This window comes from Colius striatus, chromosome 1, assembly GCF_028858725.1.
Source record: "Colius striatus isolate bColStr4 chromosome 1, bColStr4.1.hap1, whole genome shotgun sequence".
In the NCBI taxonomy this organism is placed as follows: Eukaryota; Metazoa; Chordata; class Aves; order Coliiformes; family Coliidae; genus Colius; species Colius striatus.
The window spans coordinates 150,029,091-150,050,616 of record NC_084759.1 but is presented as its reverse complement, the minus strand read 5'-3'; the positions used below and the strand labels follow the sequence as shown (position 1 = coordinate 150,050,616).

Genomic DNA, 21,526 nt, shown 5'->3' with positions numbered 1-21,526 from the left:
TTTTGAGGTTGCTGAGAAGCAAAGATGCTTCACCTGGGGCAAAGGACCTGCAGCCTGGGGAGTCGATACGGCCCACAGCCCCTCGACCTGTATTTTTTCCAAATCCCTGCTGGATAGCATCCCAGAGAGGGACTCGCAAGGAAAAACTGACCTTCCCCAATTTTAGCTCCTTATTCACAGCCAAACACAATATATTAGCAAAGGCACGACAGCCCAGCAGTGTTTATCCAAGACTACCACAGGGCCAGAGAAACTGTGAAACACTGCGGGATGCAAAGTTTCCTCCAATTATTTGACCGCCTTGAAAATGCAAATGCGTTCGCCATACCTCTGCTGAAACCCCAGCCCTGTTCACTTCCCCCACCTGGGAGCAGTATTTCATAGCAATGCAATTTAAAAGCAGGGTGGTTTTATTAATTTTAAAGCCTCAGACTCTCGCAGGTCCAGGTGCTACTCCACAGCACTCGAGGACATAAATCCAATCCTTGAAGAGGCCTCTTCTCTAATCTTCTCAGGAGTTCCCATTTGCCTGCTCATTCACGAGCCTGTCCCGAGACCTTTACGGCCGTGTGAAGTCCATGTGCTGTTCACATGAGTAAGATCTATCCACGTAAGTGTTCTGGGAGCAGGCCATGAATTTGCTGACCCAAAGGGTATCACCCATCCCTCCCGGCTTGGCTGCAATGCCTCCATGCACTCCTATCTCCTGGCAAGCATCCCACCTCCCACACATCTTGCAGCATTGATCCCTCCCCGGACTTTCGCTTTCAGTTGTCTTACAACACCGAGGAAAAAGAGCTTATACTGGTTTCCTCTGCTTCCAGGTATCTTTTGAAAGATCCCAGTATCAACACCCATTACTGCCTTAAGCATGACGGTAGGAAGAGCCCAGTCCCCCCAAGCATCATACCAGCAAAGCTCCCACCAAGCAGATCTGTTACACTTGCCTGCAGCAGTCAGCCACGCACAACCATGCATGTAAACTTGATACCAGGTCTGCATGACAGACATCCAGATCAGGATATGGCCACAAATGTTTTAACAAGTAGGGTACCATCTAACACAGTGATTTTAAATGGCTTGGAAATGACTGTGAACAAGTCCTTCCTCTCTTACCCACCTTCACCAACTTGCTTCAGCAGGGGAACAGTCAACCTGTCCTGAGGTCTGTTGGTATAAGTAGTCTAATTCTCTTCCCATTTCTTATTACCAAGCCAGTACCATTTAGATCAAGTCAAAGCGAACTTCTTTTCCTTATTGGTGATAAGCCAAGAGAATCCTTGGGGGAAACAACCCCAAGCACCTTTTCAGCCCTTGAGCTGATCCATGTTACCATGGTCCCGCTACCACATGACGCCCACAGCCCTCAAAGTACCATACGATAAAACATCCTGGGTTGTTTCCGGGATCAATTACACCAAGAATGGATACTGCTTACTATGAAATGACGTAGGAATCAAAGGAGAGACTAAAATACCATCACAGGCACTGCTTGAAGAGAGCACAAAAAAATGGTCACTTCCCATAAGCCACGCTATGCAACTTCTGCCTCACTCACAAACTCCCCTGGAAGGGGAGTGTGATGACTCAAAAGCATCACTTCAGTATAACAAGTTAAATTAATTAACCAAGACAAGCCTCTGCAGCCTCAGCAAAGTATTAGCATAAGTGCCTGTGCCCCATCTATGCTGCTGAATTGATCTATACCAACGATGGCTCCTTCTTTTTCAACCGCCCCCAGAAACAGAGCCCTCGCTCAAAACAAGCCTACAGCTGCCTTCTCCCTGGCTCATCAGTGGCCATATCAGCGTCCTCCTCTCTCCTGATTTTTTTACAAGAGAGAGATGATGCTTTATGAAAAGTAAAAGGAATGTCTGACCACCTACCTCTCCTCATGGCCTACAACAACAGGATTGCTGTCACATCTTCTGGGAAAATGGGAATCTTACAAATGGGGCCATAGTGAACCCACAGATAGAAACCCTTTGCTGTAGGAAACCCTTAAACACAAGGACAAATCAAGAGCTGCATTTGAGCCTCTGGTTGGCATCATTCTCTATGAAGTCTGTGTTGTGTTTCAGGCTGCCCAACTGGACGCCCCTAGCAAAGTAACCAGGGGTTAAGCAGGTCTCACAAGCTCTGGCGTAATTTTGGCTCCATCTATATGTCTTTTCAAACCTTTAAAATACTGAGTGTATAACAACTGTAATTACATATTTGTAAAACAGATGATGCGGTAAGTTGCGTTTGATCAGAAAGAAAACAAGGATAAGAGGAAAGGAAGAACAAAGTTCCTACTTTTTTCTTATGTCTTGCTGAAGCCTCCTATGCCCAGGGCAAAGGAAAACACCTGCAGACATAGCCACAGGTGGAAGCACTGGAATGAAGAGACTGGCAGGACAGCACCCTTGCCATGGCTGGACAAGATGACCCAGCCTAGAACACTGGGAAAACAGGCAGCAAAGTCCTGAAACTGAGGAGACTGGGAAAGCGAAGATTACATAGAAGATCTGGGAGACAAGATCACTGGGGGGAAAAAAAAAGCGCTGAGCAGCTGCTCATTTCTCTGCCCAGCAGCTAATTCTAATGTTTGGTGTTAAAGGAGCTAACAAGAGCAGTCCACCAGGCTCCAAGCATCCACCTTGGCCCCTCTAAGTGCCAGAAAGCCAACCTGCTTGGGGACACAAACCACAGCAGCACTGCTGCTCGTCATCCCTGCAGTGAGAGAGCACATCCTGGTGATGTGCTCTCTCATCCCTCATCCATCCCCTCCTTGCTTTTTCTGTACAGCCTCCTACCAAATAGCAACACAGATATTTTGAGTGGAAGCTGCTAGTTTCAGCACACCATCTAAGAGAAGCCCCCGCTCTTTTGCACTATACTTTGGCCAGAAGAAATTACTCTGGATAGAGATTTAATTCCCAGCACCCACACACTCCAGGAAACAGATCTCTTCTCTTCTGTCACCTAATCAAGCGTGGCTTTCTCCTTTCACACTTTCATTAGGGCTAAGGCAGGAGAAAGACCGTAAAGCTCTTCTCTGACTTCTGAAAGTGGGTAAATCCGTTCCCATTCAGGACAAGTGAAGCAGGGCTTAAGCTGTAGATATCCCCAGCCAGCGTACCACCAGCTGTTTACTCTGGACAACTTGGAAAACTTCTGACCAACAGCTGACAGCTTAGTTTGATACGCACTGCACAAACACCAATACACTAACCATGGTGTCTTTTTCACTCAAAGTCACTTTGAGCAGCTACAGAACAGTGAGCATTTGCTGTAACATTAGAAACAGGGGCAAAGTTGTCCCTAATGTCTGCACCTTGTGTCACCAGCTCACAAGTGGGCTGGAAGACGACATGAAGAATGTTGGGAGTTCAGCAAGAGAGCGAGGAACACAATATACTGCTAAAGTTATGCTGTTATTCCCCTAACATACTCCTTGTATGTGTAACTGTATTTCTCAATCATCACTACAAAGCTTCGTTTACATCAGAAACTAAGTGATGTAGCTGCAGCCCTAAAACTCCCTAGCGTGGCCACGGCTATAACTGCTATTAAGGTACTTTCCGATGTGACAAAGGGAATAATCATATAGGCATACATCAGCTTTATGATTATTACGGGTGATTTTGGCATAATCATTTCAGAGGGAGGGGATTTTATGCTTATGTTGTACTCATAATTGAAACAAATTACATAAATAAAAATGTCCAGATGGAAACAAACCTTCATCAGCCAGCCAGTCAAACCACTACCTCCTGCTGGGTCTTTTCAGTCCCATGATCACTCCTTCTCAACCCTCACAAGACAATGGAAGTCTACAACAAGCTCAGTGGAAACGCTGAGGGTCCATCTGTCCCACTCCTGCCAGCATCAGGTGTTAAAGTAGCCCGCTCCATTCCAAGGAACAGGCTTGGCCTCCTCACTGCCATCCCAACTCCCACCAGCACTGGTGGCCACAAGACACAATCAGACACAACCTTCTGCCCTTCGGACAGGTGACTATTCCTCCCATCCAGAGGGAGGACAAATTCACAACTTGTTCAGATAGGCTGTGGAAGTTTGCTTGGCAGGCTGTCAGGTAAGAGAAATGAGTAAAAATACACATTTGTGGCATCAGTACTCATGTCAACCTCTGGGCAAGGAACTGAAGTGCCCAGGAGCAGACAGGAAAAAGGTGACAGCAAAGATCTCAAAGTAAAACATACAGGCACATGTAAGAAACTTCAAACTCCAAATTTTTTTCACTAGTGCAAAACATGGCTGAAATACAAGGGGGAAAAAAAGGATGTTCTTGAAGCTGCAGTTAAAAAAAGTCCAGGAAAAAGGCATGAAATTCCATTTTGTGCTCAAATATTCCTCTGTCATCCTAGCTGGAATAAGTTTTAGATTGATTTTTATGTTACTCCTAAAGCAATAGCAACATCTTGGATGGTTCCATTACAACAGAAAGCAGAGAAGTAACAAACAGATAATAATAGTATGCTCACCAGTGAAGGAAGGGTATGGTCTCTATATAGACCCATTGTATGTATAAATATGTATCAGAACTTAAAAGCATTACCTGATTTGGTTAAGCTGTGCTAATATACTGGTATTGCTCATTTGCTTGCAATCCCTCTAGCTCTCCTGGATTAGGAGAAGAGGCTGAGGTTAAACTGAGGTTAGCGGCACGTGACAGCCAAGCCTGACCTAATCCTGGGTTTCTTCCTCGTTGTTGTATCTTCCTCTCTAAATAATATTAAGAATAGAAAGAAACCACAGGGGCGCAGCTGGGTTCCAAGTAACTGTATTTAGTAGCCTTACACAAACAAACGAGGCAGAGTTGTGCACGCCGGCTGCTCCACAGAAACCTCCCCCCTGTGATCCGCAGCTCCCTGGCTTCCTCCCTTGTGGCCTCTGCCCTTCCCACCACAAGTCCTGCCACATGAGCTAAGGAGGCCCCCAAAACTGACAAGGGAACAACTCATTTTCTAAACTATATTAATCTAAGTGTTGTCTAATACTATCCCTTCACCTGGTCAAAGAGGACCTTTTATAACACCATGTAGGTGACTCTGAGCTGCTTGGACCAGCCATCCAAGCATCCCCCATGAAAACGAAGTACTCAGACTTAGGATTTGCCTTGGATTCAAACCTTGAGGAAACTTCCCAGTCATCTCAAAGCAGCTCTCGGATCAGGCACAAAAGTAGGATTTTGATGAGCAATAAAGAAACTAAAGTACTACAACTTAAACCACAGAGGTGCGAGCTTTTACTGCCTTTCATTGAGTACAAAGTATTTCGCTCCCACTATTTCAGGGGAAATAACACTCCACACGACCGTTACAGGATGTGAAAGGCGTCCTGCGCTGTCGAGACGGGAGCTCGTAATTGAAACATTTCAGCGCCGATGAAATCCCAAACGTCAAGTTTTTAATTTTCATTCAACCATGACATTAAAATTCTCGTTGTGCAGTTTTGGGGGGGGGGGAAATAAATAAAAATTACTACCTCAGAGTGCTTTTAAGTTCTATTCTTTCTGATACAGTAAGCTGGGTAAGCTCTGCCAGAGTGTACTCGGCAAGTGCTGGCGTACTTCTTCAGCGTGCTCCCAACATCACTGCCTGCTTCTCCTTAACCATCTCCAATCCCAACCCTGTCCCACAAAATAAATTATCAAGGAGGTGCAGCCTGCTGTCTGTGACAGAGGAGTGCCACCACCTTCATCCACCTGCCTTCGACCCTGCACAAGGAACGAGCGGACATCTGTTGGAAAGCAGGGCTCCTGTCGAGGCAGCTGTCCAAGGTCGGGCCAGATGTACCCCAGACAAGCCCAGCAGGCTGAAGCACCCACCGAAAGAATCGACTCAGACATCTTCTTTGTCTGAAGGCACATGACCATCATTTATAGGAAGGAGAAGGTTATCCTGCAATACTGACCTTATTCAGCAGCTTCCAAGATGACTGGGTATGATACTAGGCTAAAAAACCTCAGCTGAAACCACTAAATGCTCTGCACAGCTGATGGGGAAGCCCTGAAAGGCTGGTTTGTGTCTTGCAGAGCCTCAAACCATCTTCCCCAATGCTCACTGTGTTCACAAACTATATTAGAGCAATTTCAGACTAGACCATGAGAAAACTCGTGTTCCTCACAAACTTGCATCCCATGATCTTCACGGGTTGTCTGTTTCACAGTCTGGATGGAATTCAAGATGTTGAATTTAGCCTGGAAAGGTTTTAAAGGTTTGACATCTGCTTTGCAGAGAGACACCACCTCTCCCCACAAAAAACTGTCTCCAGATAAGGTACTGCTATGAGGTCTCCTTTTGCATTGCTTTCCCCTGCTCCACTCAAACCATATTGGCTATGGTACCTTCAGAAGGGTCCTCACCACCACTTCTCATCCATGTCTGATGGACCAAATCCAGCCAATTCAGAGCCTGTTTGTCCACGTGCCACTCAGCTGGGGAATGACACCCCGATTTATCAAAGCTCCAGAGTACGAGACCTGTTTCTTCTCCTGGAGCAGCACAGAGAGATATGAGGAGAAATCGGCAACATACCAAGTTGCTTTATAATGATGTTTCAGGTACAGAGTACGGAGGAAAGATGAACTTGTGGTTATGCCACTATATACAGATGTTGCTTCCAGCAGTCCTAGCCTCCTACCACAGACTGCCCAAATAATTTCGAGCAGGTCAAAATAATCTTTCAAATCAAATTTCCCCACCTGTTATATGCCTGAGAAGAAAACATTTGCAACCAACCATGGAGCACTCAGACATCAAAATGAGGAGGACTATATAAACCGATACCTATCTCTCTGGTGAAGAAACAGGCTGATGTGTTTAATGGTTTATAATGGCTGTTTTAGTTGCCATGAAAGTATTTAAGAGCATGCAACGTGTCCTCGGATTAAATATAAATAAATGTAAACACCAATAAAAAATTGGTTTTATTACAAGGCCTGACGCTTGTTTGCACCTGTAACTCTGAAAATATAAGACAGGATGCCAAACTATGTATTATAAGATGCTAAAAAGCAAAACAACATTACAGTAATTTGCATAGAAAGCATAACGACACAGGGAGAGAGACAAAACAAAATGGACAACTTGCTAGGGTCTGATTCAAACATCTTTGCTCAAGTCAGGACTGAGCTACCAGGGAAATGTGTGCCAGGCAAAGCTACAACAAAATGGGAGATGAAAACTTCGAATCATGTCCTTGGAAGGGAGATAAATAAGAGTCAGAATGAAGTTCATTTAAATCCACCAAGCCGATACGGAGGGACTTAGAGAGAGCCGCAAAACAAAATGAAAGGCTCGGTAGGAGTCTGCACAGCCAGTGCTGCAATGTCAGAAACACAACACAGTGCCATCTGAAACCTACAGGCATAGCACCAGGACTCGAGGAAAAAAACAACAGTGGCACTCCTGGGGCAGACATGTCCGCCTGCACCAGTGCTGAAAGGAAGTGCAAAGGGTCCTGCAACACCTGCCCCCAGACAGCAGATGCATCTTGAGCAGTGGTTCAGCAGAGCCCCCTCGGGAGGACATCCATGGCTGGAGTAAAACCATCAGAGGAATAAAAGTGAGACACATCTACATACATGGGGGAAGGGGATTCACCCCTTTGTTTTGCTCCTGCTTGGCATCCTCCTTTAGGTCTCTTATGGGAGAGGAGGTGTCTTAACACAATAGATAATTAGCTTTAATGCCTCTGTGGCTAGAACAACTTAGCACAGCTTATCTGTAGACCTGATCTAAGCTTCCAGTTATCCTTGTTCTCCCAGTTCCTTATTTCCACCCCCCAGTCCCCCCTCCCGTAATATTTGCATCTCGGCTTGACAGGCAATTTCTATTTAAGCCTAATAAAAGTGTTTGCATGTGCCTGTGCACGCTTAGGAGTAGGTATAAGAAACCCACCCCATTTTAACTCGGACTCCCCAAGACATGTCTCATTGAATTTCCCCTTCCCTGACAAACAGAGGGAGCTGAAATAAGAAACGTCAACTTTGGGATCCTGCGATATCGAACGATAACTCATGAGAAATATCGGACTCTCCGTTTAAAAGAGGAAAAAAAAAAAGAAGAAAAAAATCCCCAGGAAGTTGATGCATCACCGTGTTGCATCTGTGTCAAGCTCTGGGTAAACAAGCAGCAACACGAATGAAATCTGTCCAGAAAGACTGCATTTCAGCGCCAACCACGCAATCTCTGGCCAAACCACTGCATATGTAACAAAGTTTGATCTCGCTTGCGAGCGCTCAGCTGCGCTTCTGCCATTTCCTGTGGAAAACTGAAGTGGAAAACTGAACGATGTCAGTGACCCGGACCTCGCCGACACCCCTTGCCAGCTGCCCCGGCAGAGCCGTGAGGGGATGCTGGGCAGCTCCTTCGCCGCGCTCCGGGATGGGCGCGGCCGAGCAAGGGGTGAGCCCGCCGCGCCTGCCCGCTCCTGCCCCCCTCCCCGGCCCCCACGGTGGCAGGTGCCCCGCGCTCGCCGAGACTGACGGTCTGACGGGCGCCCGCCGGGAGGGATGTGGGGGGGTCCCCGCACCCGCGCAACAGGTGGTCGGCGGCGCCCGGTCCCGCCCCGCAGCCGCACTCACCGCTGGCGTTCTTGCCGCAGATGAGGTGTTGGTAGGGCTGCAACAAGCCCCAGAGCTCGGGGTCGTTGTTGACCGTCTGCTCCAGCGTCTCCAGGGTGAAGCGGGGCGCCTCGCCGCCGCTCTCCTTCTCCTTGTCGGCCGGAGCGGCGGCGGCGGCGGCGGCCGGGGGCCGGCCGGGCGGCGGGAGCGGGGCGGCGGGGCCGGCCAGCACCCGCGCGTGGATGTCGCGGAAGAGGCTCTCGGTGCCGGCGGTGAGGTAGATAGCGGCGTGCTCATGGATGCGCAGGGCCACGCGGCTGTCCACCATCCAGCGGTAGAACTTGCCCACGGAGAACGCCAGCCCGCACCGCGCCGACTTGCCGCGGCTGAAGCGGTCGCCGCCGCTACCGCTCATGTTGTAGAGGGACAGGGCGCCGAGGGCGGCCGCGGTGCAGCGGGCCGCCAGCGTCCAGCCCAGGACGATCTCCATGGCGCTGCGCACCTCGTGCTTGGTGCACTTGGCGAAGCGGAGGCTCAGCCGCTGCGCCTCCCGGGCGATGCGCACCAGCGCCCGGCTCACCAGCGTCGAGAGCCGCGCCGCCGCATCCCGGCTCCCGGGGCTGGCGGCGCCCGGCGCCCGCGGCTCCCGGCGCGGCGGCGGCGGCAGCAGCAGCGCCTCCACCTCCTCCAGGCTCCAGGGGACCTCCTCAAGGTCGGGCAGGAGCCGGGAGCACTGCTGCCCCGCGCAGTCCAGCACCTCGGAGTCTTCCGCTAGGACGGTGTTGACGGTGTCGAAGCTGTTGTGCCGACTGTGCATGGAGTCAGTTAGGTGCGGCCAGCAGCTTCCTCCATAGGGGTACGCGGGGTGCGAATCCGAGCAGCACAGCGACAAGTTGGAGGAGCGCACCGAGTCCGCCGCGCCACCATACCCGGAGTCCAGCGTCAGGTCTTCCAGCGTCCTCACCGCCGTCTTACCTCTCCGAGCCATCGCTGCACTTCATGCTGCACCCGCGGGACCCGGGCGGGGAGCGGCTCACGGGAAAGCTGGGGAAGAGAACAGCGAGGGGGCGCGGCGAGACCCGCCGGCTGCTTCGCCCCGCCGGCTGCAGCCTGCTGCTGCTGCTGCCGCCCCACTCCGCCAGACGCCAGCGAAGCGGCGGTGCTGCCCGCGCCTGCTGCCGGCCGCTGCCCGGCTCCGCTCCCAGCCCAGCTCCGGCTCCTGCACTGCGCCGCGCCGCCGGCCCGACACCGCACCGCAGCGCAGCGCCGGCCAGGCGGCGCGGGGGGGAGGGGCGGGAACATGCAAAGCGCCCCCGGACCGCAGCCAATGGGCCGGCGCGGGGGCGGGGACATGCAAAGAGACCCCGGCTCGAGGCCAATGGGCCGGCGCGGGGGCGGGGACATGCAAAGCGCCGCGCCCGGCGGCCAATGGGGCGGCGCCTGGCGGCTCCGCCCCTCCGCTCCGCGCAGCGCGGAGCCGGGTCTCGCCTCACCGCGCAGCGCAGCGCAGCCAGGGCCGGCAGCGGGGCGAGGTGGCCCCCGCGCTCCCCCGCTTGGCCACGGCCCCGGGCTGCAGCCTGCGCGCAGGAACGACCTGGCCGTTCGGTCCCGAGGCGAGGACTTTGCGCGCTGCGAAGTGAAGAAGCTTTATCCGGCGCTGTCCCAGCTGAACCGCGGGCATCCGCGTGCGGAGCGAGGCCCGGGGAGAAAGGAGAGTGGCCTACAGTACCCCCACACACCGCATCCTCCTTCCCTCACTCCACTGACACCGCTCTCGGGCACCTAGACCGGGGCCCCGCTGCAGCCCCCGCTGGTCTTTCACACCAGCAGTTTTCCTGATGTTGCTATACGCCAACGAAAGGCACCACAGGCGCACGCACAAATAGCACAAGGCAGCAAAGATGTTTTGAAACCAAGCAGAAACTTGCCACGTAGGAATACCAGGCATCACTCGAGTCAGGAAGAGCAATTTCCAAATAATTAAAGCAAGTCCAATAAAGCTCTTAGACATTACTGAAATTAACCCCCTGAGTATCAGGAAGGTTTGACCAGTGAGATTTGTATTGGGCTTGGGGTACGTTTCCTATGCACATTAAGATTTCTTGTGCTGTAACAGACACTTTATCTCCAACTACTGTATTTTAATCTTGCATTGCTAGCCTTTAGCATTACTAGAAGTTGCGTGGCTAATATACCAGGCATCAGGCTGAGAATGTACACACTCATGCCTTCTGGTTTTGAAGCAATATTGTATCCTTTTAAGTGTAAAATACCAGCAACATTCTATCCCTGTAAGGATAAAAGCTTAGCAAACACATTTCTCTATTGTGCCAAAAGAGGCGGCCAAAATTCTTGAGCAGACAGGGCGAGTCATGTAGGAGATTTCCCCATCCAAGTGAGCGAAGCCTGGCAATCCTTCAACATAAACTTCCTACAGGAAAAGCACAAACAAAACTGCAGGTAGGCTCGTCTGTCAAACAGGTTGGGGAAAAGTATGACGTCGCCAAAAGTACTGAAAAGGGGTTGTCTTCCAAATGAAGTCGGGTGCTGTCAGAAGCTGGTTTCTCAGCATAGCCTTGGTCCTTCCACAAGACGCACACTGTGCACTGTCTTTCCACAGAAATCCTAAATGCCACCGTGTCCTAATTGAAAACACAGCAGAGCTGACCTGAACTAGAGCCACTGTCATGGTGCAAGTGGGAAGCTGAGGCCTGCGCTGCCATCAGCAGCCAGCCTTTTGAAGGGGAATCATCAAAAAGGAGAGTAAGCCTTGAGAGCAAAATCCCACGGCCTGTGTGGCGATTCAGCTGTACATCTCGCAGTAGAGCCCTCTGGTGTCTTCAGCACTTCAGTGCAAGTGGCTGTTCAAAATTCGTGTTTCCATTTGATAGATGAAAGGCACCACCCGGACCAAAGCCCTCAGGACAGTTATTTTTTCTAACCAACACCATTCAGCTGACTCTATCTCTGCACTTTGTGATAGTGTCACAACAGCTTGTGCTAAGCACATGTGACAGCAGGTCAAACTCGGGGAAAGTCCAAATTTTGGAAGTTTTCTAGTAAAATGTCTTGTTTGGCTTCACAGAGACACGAGGTGGGCATCCAGGGAGGATGGAACAAGGGAACAGGGTGGTTTGTTGACTAGCCTGTGTAAAAAACGATGCTTCGGAGATCAACGTCAGCCTTAGGTGTTGCCTCATTTTTAGGTGACAGCATTAACCATGCGTTGAGGTGAAGAGGACAAATGAGAGGTGGACTGTTGTCTCAGGCTGTGTGCAGACTAGTGTTCATTCATATTGCTGACTCAGAGCCAGTTTGTACTTCAAAAGAGGTTCAGGGGTTTTTTTTTCTTTCATTCAGAAAAAAACCCCACAATATTGGGCCTTAGTACAGATTTTATAGTCGCAACAAGATGTGCATCACCTCACACATTGCAGTTTAATTCCCAGCTACCCTGCTGGCTTAGAAGATGTTACAATAGTTGCACACACCAAAGGCAAGTCAGCGAGAGCTTATGACTCATTTCTTCAGAAGACTAATTACCTTCTCACTGAAAGGTGATTCTCACTGAAGTTCAGATCAGTACAGAGTGGCCATTCTGGATCTCCAGTGATCTTTCAAGCGCCTGAAGGCTCTCACCTGTCCAGGCATGGATACCCTGACTGCTGGTGGCCCCAAACAAGCTTCAGAGTGATTTGGAAGGACATCTGAAAGTGCTCCCTAGACAGGGTGACTTTGTCCTTGAAACCACTCTGGGAAAAGTTGGGATCAAACGGTTTGGAGGGAAGCACACCCCTGGAGCATGTCCGGTCCCTGCATGGAGTAAGTTCCTGAGACAGTCCTCAGCTTTAATCCAGAAAAGACACCACACCTCTGATGCCCTGGGCTGAAAGGCAGGTGGCTGCAGCTGTACCCCACTCAAAAGCCTTACAGCCAGGGTCATTTGCCTGTTAGACAAAAGCACTCACTGAAGAAAACAAAGTCCCTTTGTATGTCAAAGGCTGGAGGGCTGGGGAACAATTTTCAACTTCTTGAAGACGTGGACATCAATTATCCTTAAGGAGTATTTAGATAGGGACTGATTAAGTACCCTTCCAGGATGATAAGTGCCAGTAAAAACTCTGAAAAAGGGAGACTGAACCACATTTCAAGGTGCTCAGGACAAATTTCAGTGAATGGGAAGCTGGTATTTGTAGGAGGGGAGCAGTAAGTGCCTCATTTCTTTCCTACCCCACCCAGCCAATTGCTTGCAAATGGCACCTTCTTGAGAGCTCTAGGGAAAAAAACCCCCCATGTCAGCATGCAGGCTGCTGGGCAGAATAGCAATGTGCTTAGGATCAGGCCACTCCATGCAATTTCTGTATTCAGAACTCAATGCCCTGCACTGCAATAACAGCTCGGATCAAAAGCAGCATTTGCAGGATCTCCCAGTGCTATCTCTGCCTGCTAGGAACAAGCAGGCAGCCTTAGGAGGGCTTTGCTTAAATTGACAGGAAAGTTGAAGTGCTAATGTACCTAATCACAGTGGGTTAATTTACAAAGCAAGGCTATAATCCTGTACCTGCAAAGCAGGCGTGAAAGGTACATCCCTGCCAGAGGAGCCTCTGGGGCTGCAGCAAGTCTGCAGTCTGCTGCGAAGAAGGTGCCCATCAGAGAAGGAACAGAGCGCTGGCATCAGGTAACATTGTCCCTGCAGGGCCTCTGGGAAACTGCTGCCAGCTGTTCAGACAAGCATGCTCAGGGAAATGGCTCTGGTCTTGCTCCTGAGATGCACACAATGGGGAAAGGAGTGAGGATGAGTGACGCAATGAGGCCATCATCTCAGTGGCTGGAAGGAAGGCGCTGGTGGTGTCTCCAGTGTGAGTGGGAGGGAAGGACACACGGCAGTCGGATGCTACACCACCCGTTTTCCCCCCCTAGTTGTCCTCATCATGCTGATTTCAGCATCTAGTTGTATTAGGAAGCCTGGCAAGGGATCAGCAGGAGGCAAGGTCCAGTGGCTCAGCTGCTCTTTTTGCAGACACTGAGGAAAAGGGCTGCCCCCAAATTCCAGCTGGTTATCACTTAGCAGGGACAGCAGCCCAGCTGCACTCCTCCGCTGTGTGAAAGCAGCAGCTCCTGCTTCCCACTGACCTCCAAGCCCTTCCCAACCTTCTTCCTGTAGTTCCCATGCCCCCGTGTGCTGAGAGCAAAGGTCTGTTACAGATGTGTAGGCTCATGCCTGGCATGGAGGGGAGCGATTACTTGGGTTTTCTCAGAAGTCACTAGCTGGGGAAACCAAGAAACTGCCAGCCAAAACTAAATCGCAGCGCGTATAGAGAAGCTGTGGAGCCCATGGCCATGGTACGTTTTGGAATCCGAGAGCAGAAACTATTTCAGAAAGAGATCTGACAAATTCCTTAAGGCTGAGGCCCCTGGTAACTATTAAACAAAATGATGCACACGCAATCTTCATCACAGGAAGTTTCTCAACAGCTGTTTTCCAGAAATGGGGAGGTTATGCCAGGTGAAGGAGCACTTTGTAATCGCTCGGTTCCTCGTGGGTCTGTTGTTGGCGGCTATGCAAGACAAGATACTGCACTGCAGAGACAGGGCAAGGACAAGAACTTCCAAGGCAGTCCTTTGGTTTAAGCCCTTAGTCCCACACCAGCCAAGGCCATTACCACCAGTTTGCATTTGCAAAGGTCTGCAAAAAGGTTCAGAGGTCTGCACAGCCAATGCAGCAGCACTTGATGTCTTTAAAAGATGTAAGATCTTGCCTTTTGTTCTAAGGAAGGACTGCAACCTCTACATGAATCCTGACAGGCTTTAATCTGTTTTTTTTTTCTTAAAACCATCCATGATGAAGACTACGGCTTCCCTGGATGGTCTGAGTCTAAATAATCTTACTGCTCAAAACACACTTCCTAACATCTAACTCAACCTTTTCTTTGCTACAAATGTAAATAATAAAAAGATGCTCCCAAGCTTTTTTTAGTGGACTGGACAGGCATGTCTGTGTCACTTTACCTTAGGCAGTACTAAAAGCATACATAGAGCCAAACAGAATGCATATGCAGTTCCCTCCCAGCCAGCACATGTAGGTTGCTTGTCACAATTTGCTGTACCACTCCAAAAAAGTGTAACAGTGTTTGCATGCTTTATGGGCAGTAACATTATACATACAGACTGTGTTTTGATCAGGACTGAAAGAAACAGGAATATCAGGCTTCCCACAGGACTGAGACAAGGGAAGACTCCATTCAGACGGTGGTAATTTCCATTCCCACCCAAGACACAACAAACCTGCGTAAAGGATACGTGCATAGGTGTATGAGAAAACAACTTACAGGTGAAACCTAAAGTGGCAAACGGGCTTAAGATCAGCAGTGGCTGTTGAGTTAGCCAGCCCTTTACTCCCTGCTTGGGAGCAGGTCTGGCATAAAAATGGTTTAAGTAATTGCTTCTCTCTGTCTATCTATCATCACAGAAATCCTCTTTATACTTGGCAGTTCGAGAATGACAGTTTTGTCTCCTCAAGGAGCAGAGTGCTCCAAGACTTGTTGGCTTTTTGCAAAGGCTCAGTTTCATTGTTAGGCAACTGCACTTGCTGCATCATGATGCTGCAAGGAGGTGACAAGCAGGGTCTAGCACTCACTCTGAACCGATGCTCCACAGCACATCTCCTTTCACCTCAGGGGGTAGTAGTTGTTAGTCCTTGTTCACAATCTAAGAGTCAATCTGATTTTAAAAGAAAATTGGTAATTTTTTGTGTTTTAAACATGAGTCTTTGTGGTGCTTAGTCCACAAATAGTCTTACAGGCAATTTTAGTAAGTACAGTATCTACAATATGACCTTTCCCTCTGGCAAATGTGTGAAGGGAAGGGTGGCAGAAGGACACAAGCCATGTTCTCCACTTTACCCACTCGTAGGGATTTCTTTTAAAACAGAGAAGGGGAAATATAAGAACTACAGAAGGTTATCTCAAAATCCATTCATACCTCTGTCTCTCATCAATACTCAGGATTTACCTACACTTCTGCTATTAAAAAAGCATAATGTCTGTTAAGCCTATTCCCAGTTGGTGCTATTTGATGATGGAAAGTCTCAGGTAAAGAACTTCTCAATTTCCCCATCTGATGCCTTTGGGGTTTTTTTTAAGAGGGTGTTTGCATATGACCTTGCCATCCATGTAGGCAATCTCTGCACCACAACCTCCTCTGCCCACCATACCTGCTTCCATGGCTGAGGTCCTGTTCCCTCCATCTCCTGTGGCCTCCCTTGCTTTGAGGAGCTCATTTGATACCACACTAACTTGTGGGATCAATGAAATGAGGGGGCCTAGGCTGTGGGTCGGCCAGTACCATCTTGACAGAGAGTAGCTTTTCCACCATCATCACCATCCAGCTCAGTTCCAGAAGAAGGGTCTTTTAACACAGGTTTCCAACCTCTTTCTTATTTAAACAGGCAAGGTTTTTTTTCTTCTTCCCTCCACAATAATTGAGGCAGACAGCAGTGAGCTGCTGGCCTACACATTTACAAATCATAATTAAGATAAAAGGCTAATTTGATTCCCTGATATTAGGTAAGAAGTTTCTATTTGTAGGCAAGCCACTAGAAAAGCACCCACACAAAAAAAAGTAATTTTAATATGAACAGGATTTTTATCTTACAATAATTCATCCTTTAAAAATAAAAGAAACAAAAGCAAGATATTTTGGCACAAGAAGGAACTCAGCAGTATTGAGACATGCCCTTTCCTTTGTCCTAGCACTTGCAACTTCTTTTGCATGTTTTCCTCACAGTTCCCTCAAAAACTGATTAAAACTCCATGTTTTTTTTTTTTCAAACGTTACAGCATTCTGTTCATTCCTTGACTGACCAAAAGCATTGCTGAAATGCCCATAAATAAATTGGCAAAAAAAACCCAACCCAACAAAATCAACTTGCCTCAAACCTAGTGAGAGCCAGCTCCAGAAACAAACTCCTACTACTGTCAGCACTTTTCCTTGCAGAGAGATGCTACATCACTGCAGGTTCAACAACAAGAAGTATCTTGATACAGGGGAGAGAAAAGGGAGCATTCTCAATGGAAGGTTAAGTTTAAAAACCCATATAAATTAATTTGTAAATACAGCAACAAATAATACAATCTTTTTTTAAAAAAGATTACTAGTAATTTTTAAAAGATTAACAGCAGAGAGCACTGAGTGATGAGAACTGACATTTCCCATCTTGGTCACGAGGTATGTTTCATCACCCATTTCATCATCCCATGGGGTCCTGACGTGGCACAGCGCAGTCCAGCATAGGTATCTTGGTGACTCAGAAATGGATTGGAAGGGAAAGGCCAGCTGGGCTTTGGGGGATGTGGTTGCATGCGGTTATGATCAATTTAACAAAACTGAGGCCTTGCCCCAGAAGGGAAGGGGCTCCAGGCGGGAGCAGACGTCTCCTATGAACCCTCTGCGGCTTCTGAATCGAGTGACTGTGTTTTCAAGCATTGGGAAGTTATTGTATATCCCTGTTTTCACACATGGTGAAGGTGTGAGCAAATCATAAAATATTTGTGGGAAATCTCTCCCCCTAATTGACCCATAATTCCCGCTTTCCCCACCCTCTCCCACTCCTTCCCTCCCATTGCTGGAAGTAGGCAAACTATTTATGGTCTGCACAGGGATTATACTTTATCCACGTTATCCAGCCAGTAACCTACTGGAGTTTCATGCACTTCAAGAAATATGAGCTACCAAACTGCCTCTTCCAATTTTTGTAATTTCAAGCATTTCTTGCATTTACAGATGCCTAAAGGCTCAGGAAGCAAACTGCAGAAGCAGGGGGGAGGGCTGGGCTCAGTTTCTGCTTCATATCACAAGCTCTCAAATGACCTGTATCTCATTTAGAAACCTGCCAAAATACCTTTCCAAACAAGCAACTTTTTGTCTCTTCAGAGTCCCTTGTTGAAAATCTTGATATACCTTGATACCAGGGTGTATGCTGATGTCAGCTGCAAAGAGAAAAATCGTATTTTCAGTACCCAAAGCAGGGACTGGGAAAGGCTCACACTTGACAGCTGCTGGCTACTGAAGGAGACTTTAAATACAGGACAGGCATCCACCCCAGATCTGGGAGGAGGTATGGGTTAAGCTCACACACACACAGTTTTATCCTGTAGTTACAAAGACTGTGGAAAGAAAAGGCTAATGACACGCTTAGGCCTCCTTGGTCCTGTTCCCTGTGGCAAGGCTTGTGTGCAGGAAAGTGCCCATAAGTAGCTGTTAAACATATGCTGCAAACAGGGCACAAGCTAGGTGGGGCCCAGTTAGTCAGCACAGAGGGTTTAGGTCCTGTTACAGGCTAATTTCATGATTTAATTTTTTTTTCACTGAGTTTGAGGTAATAACATAAGCTCTCCACAGACTCCCAATGTGCAAAGTCTGTACTCCCAAGCACTGAAGCTCTGCAGTGTTGATGACAGCCTGCTGCTTTTGTCTGGTTTCAGATCTCAATATTAGGAAATCCCAAATTAATTAACTAATTAATTAATCTAATCTTAGTGTTAGGAAGCCCCCTGGGTTCTCACACCTTGTCATGGAGCTGTGGATGGGCTTGAAGGCCTGGACTTGACACAAATGGCTGTGTTTGGCTCCCAAACTCCCTTGGATTTGATGAGAAAGGGGGTGAGGAGGGATGCAACCCATTTCCATGGGACACCAGAGGAAGTAGCTGCAGGAGAGGCAAAGATGCTGTGAGTCAGTGTACAAAGGAGCTGCCTGAGGAGATATCCCAGACACCAATAAGGCTCCAGTCAAATCTGAGTGGTGGGATTTCCCAGAGAAAAAAACTACTGGACGAAGGAAGACAGAGACTTCCATTTTGCTCCCACCTCCACATAGCTGTTGTGGTGACCAAAGGAAAGAGAATTACATTTTGTCTGATAACCATGTGATCTGTATCCTTCACCAGCCATGTGCTCTTGAGGAGAGATCCCCTTCCAGGGCATGGGTCTACGGGGTGAGCTATATCCAAGTGGAAAAGAGAGGGCTTACATTAGCAGCATGGCCAGGACTTGTCAGCCAGAGCCCTGATCTGGGCCTCCAGGGACTTGGATCCTCTTTGTATATCCCATCACTGCTCTGGTGCCCATGGACCTGGACATATTACTTAAAGTCCCTCTGTTGTAAATCATTTCATATCTCTCCAGATAATTATATTGATCTTCTTCATATAATGTCTTGCAAATGCTAGACAACAGCTAAGTACTATCGTTGAGTATCATATAAAATAATCCATTATAGCCTCTGAATGCTGGAGAAGAAATAAATGATGGCTGGAGTCCACACAAACACTGCCTTAGATCAATGTAGGTGCTAGGACAATGTTGATCTGGCTTCCTAGTGCGTGTTCCCACAAATCCACATGGGGATGAAAAATCCAAACATATCTCCTGGCTGACATCTGACTGAAGCTATCTTACAGGGAGGAAAAAAAACCTAACCTCATCACACAAACCAAACTAAATAGTTCCTACTTCGATCACAGAAGGAAGAAAGCTTTTTTTGGCCAGGTTTTCAGCGTATGAAGAGAATTGGTTTCAGTTTGTTTTGGGGTTGTTTTTGCAGAGGAGCCATCTGAGTTCGATATGAAGAAGACACCCTACCAGTGGATTTCAGTGTTTAACACACTGTCAAAGTGAGGCACTCACTTAAAATCTATCTGGGAACAAAAGCACTGTCCCATTTGCTGACAATGGAAAAGAAAAATTCTAAACTAATCTCCATACAAGCTCAAATGAACGTCTCCTCTGCTCCATCTAGAAAAGAGGCAAGCTGGAGAAAAAATTTAAGGCTTCTCTAGGAAAGCTTCAGAAGGAACCAGCTTAATTCTACGCTGTGCTAAAAGCCTGCCCAAAGCCACTTGCTACTTTGTGGTTGAGAAACGATGTGCTTTCAGCTCTCCCTCTGCACCCGTCGTCGTAACCAGTCAGTGCCAATTAAAGCCTTATAGGAACAACACACAAAAGCAAAACACACTTACAATACTCAAAGGGAGATGCATTGGTTTCTTTCTTACAATGCCACAATCCATGCACATTTGATGAGGGTGTGGGACAGAGGGTCTTTACCTGCTGGTGAGCAGAGAGCTGTTGCGTGCTGCAGGCTTGTCCCAGGTGACGGGTACCAGCATCTGACACAGCCTCACACTGCCCAGCTCTCACCCCAGCAAGCATGGAGCTGCAGGGATGGTAGACGCTACTCTGCCTTTTTCAAAGACCTACAGGAAGGAAGGAGAGGGACACATTTATATGGACATTTTCCTCTCAAAAGACACCATTGAAGAAGCTGGCTCCACCACCTTTGCAGTCACAGGGTGCTGCGCTCACTGCACAGCACCTCTGGCTCAGGCATCCAGATCAGCCTTTAGGAGATGAACTCCCTGGAGCCACCATCTGTACAGTACATCTGTGGCAACCTCACCAAGCACCGCAAGGTCAGCACGGTGGCTGCCTTAAAGGACAAGCTCATAAGGGTCCATTTCAGGTAACACACACGCAGCTTGCCACAGGCTGGTTCCCAAGTACCAAGGTGGCTATCACAGTCCTTCCCAGGCATTTCAGTTGCTGCCTATGGCTTTTCCAGAGCTGCAGAGCACTTAGTTAATCTCCTAATTACAAACAGAAGGCTTCATTTTAACATGATACTTTCATTTTACACTATGTTTTAAGTCTCATGATGCATTCCTTGAGGAGACAATGTTGTTCCTGGTACATTCTCATCCTGCAAAGGAAAAATACCTTATTGACACACCAGCAGATAAAAAGACTGTGTGTCTTAGTAAGGCTTTTGATTGCAATAGCCCATCACCTTATACAAAACAGCATATAGCTCAATCATCTCCCAGAGCAACAGAGTGATGGGGAGGGTACAAGTCCAGGACTCACGTTTTCAATCATGTGGCCCAAAATGAGATTTCTTTTCTCCCTCAGGCCTCATATTCCCCGTGGTCTCAGCTGCAGCTTTAAAAAGCCATTTCAACCAAGGGGGGAAAGCAGTGCACTATATTGGTCAGTTAAAATCTGCCACATTAAAAATTTTGGGGTCCTCTGTCTGCATATATCTGAGCATCTCTGCCCAGTGAAGGCACCAAGTTCCCACTCAGGATGTGTAGAAGTCATTTATACAGTGAAATACTTCTCTTGCCACAGTCCAAGTTTCTCATTTGAAAAAAGAGATGACATTTATTCAGTTGGTAAAATGATCCGGCAGCACATATTGTGCCCCTCTCACAGCTTCTGGAATAAAGCCCAATATACACATTCTTACTGATATAAAAGCTTTTCTACAGTCACTGGCAAAAGTATTTGGAAAGGGTTTCAAAATACCCATATCAGCAAGATGCATATGTCTGATTTCTGTTTGCATGGCTCAGACTTTAGAAAGCAGCCTTCATGTAAAGTAGCGGTAAAAAAGTTGCCTTCAGTTACATGTTTAGAAAACAAAGCGATTGCAAGAAGATTTTAAAGTGGCTTTGCTAATTGGAACCAGGCAGCTAATGTCAGTCCTTTCAGTTGTTTGACAATACCTAAACCAAGAAAGTTAGGTCCAAAGGCATAATAATCCATGCTTCACACACCCACCCACAGGCACAGAAAATCTTCTCTTCTCTTGGGTGAGTCCCTGCCCCAGCCTGCTAATCCCCAGCCATGCCAAGGCACGGGCCAAGCCACAAATGACACCAGGGAGCCAAGTTAGTGGGAAAAATAATGTAGAGAAAGCAAAAGGGGAAGAGGGAAGGTGTGAGCTCTGCTCTGTGACGCAGCTCAGTGCAGGGACAGCCCTATGTATGGACACAGCCAGCTTAGATGGAGGAGCAGTGGAGGCACAAACCTGCGTTGTTGTCAAAAGCAGTGTTCATAGCCCCAGCACAGCAGCCTCTTGGAAAGCCACAGTCAGAGTGCAACTGTTTCTTGT

The 21,526-nt window shown here is 48.2% G+C and overlaps 1 protein-coding gene across 2 annotated transcripts in view; it reads right to left on the bottom strand.

Annotated features, from left to right (window-relative positions):
* Positions 1 to 9,796, bottom strand: part of ABTB3 (ankyrin repeat and BTB domain containing 3) — a 179,439-nt gene extending 169,643 nt beyond the window's left edge. For both annotated transcript variants that reach the window (XM_061988920.1, XM_061988922.1), the window contains exon 1: positions 8,597 to 9,796. In XM_061988920.1, the coding sequence (XP_061844904.1) occupies positions 8,597 to 9,563 (967 nt within the window). In that variant the 5' untranslated portion in view covers positions 9,564 to 9,796. The remainder of the gene's footprint in view (positions 1 to 8,596) is intronic.
* Between the last annotated feature and the right edge of the window lie 11,730 nt (positions 9,797 to 21,526).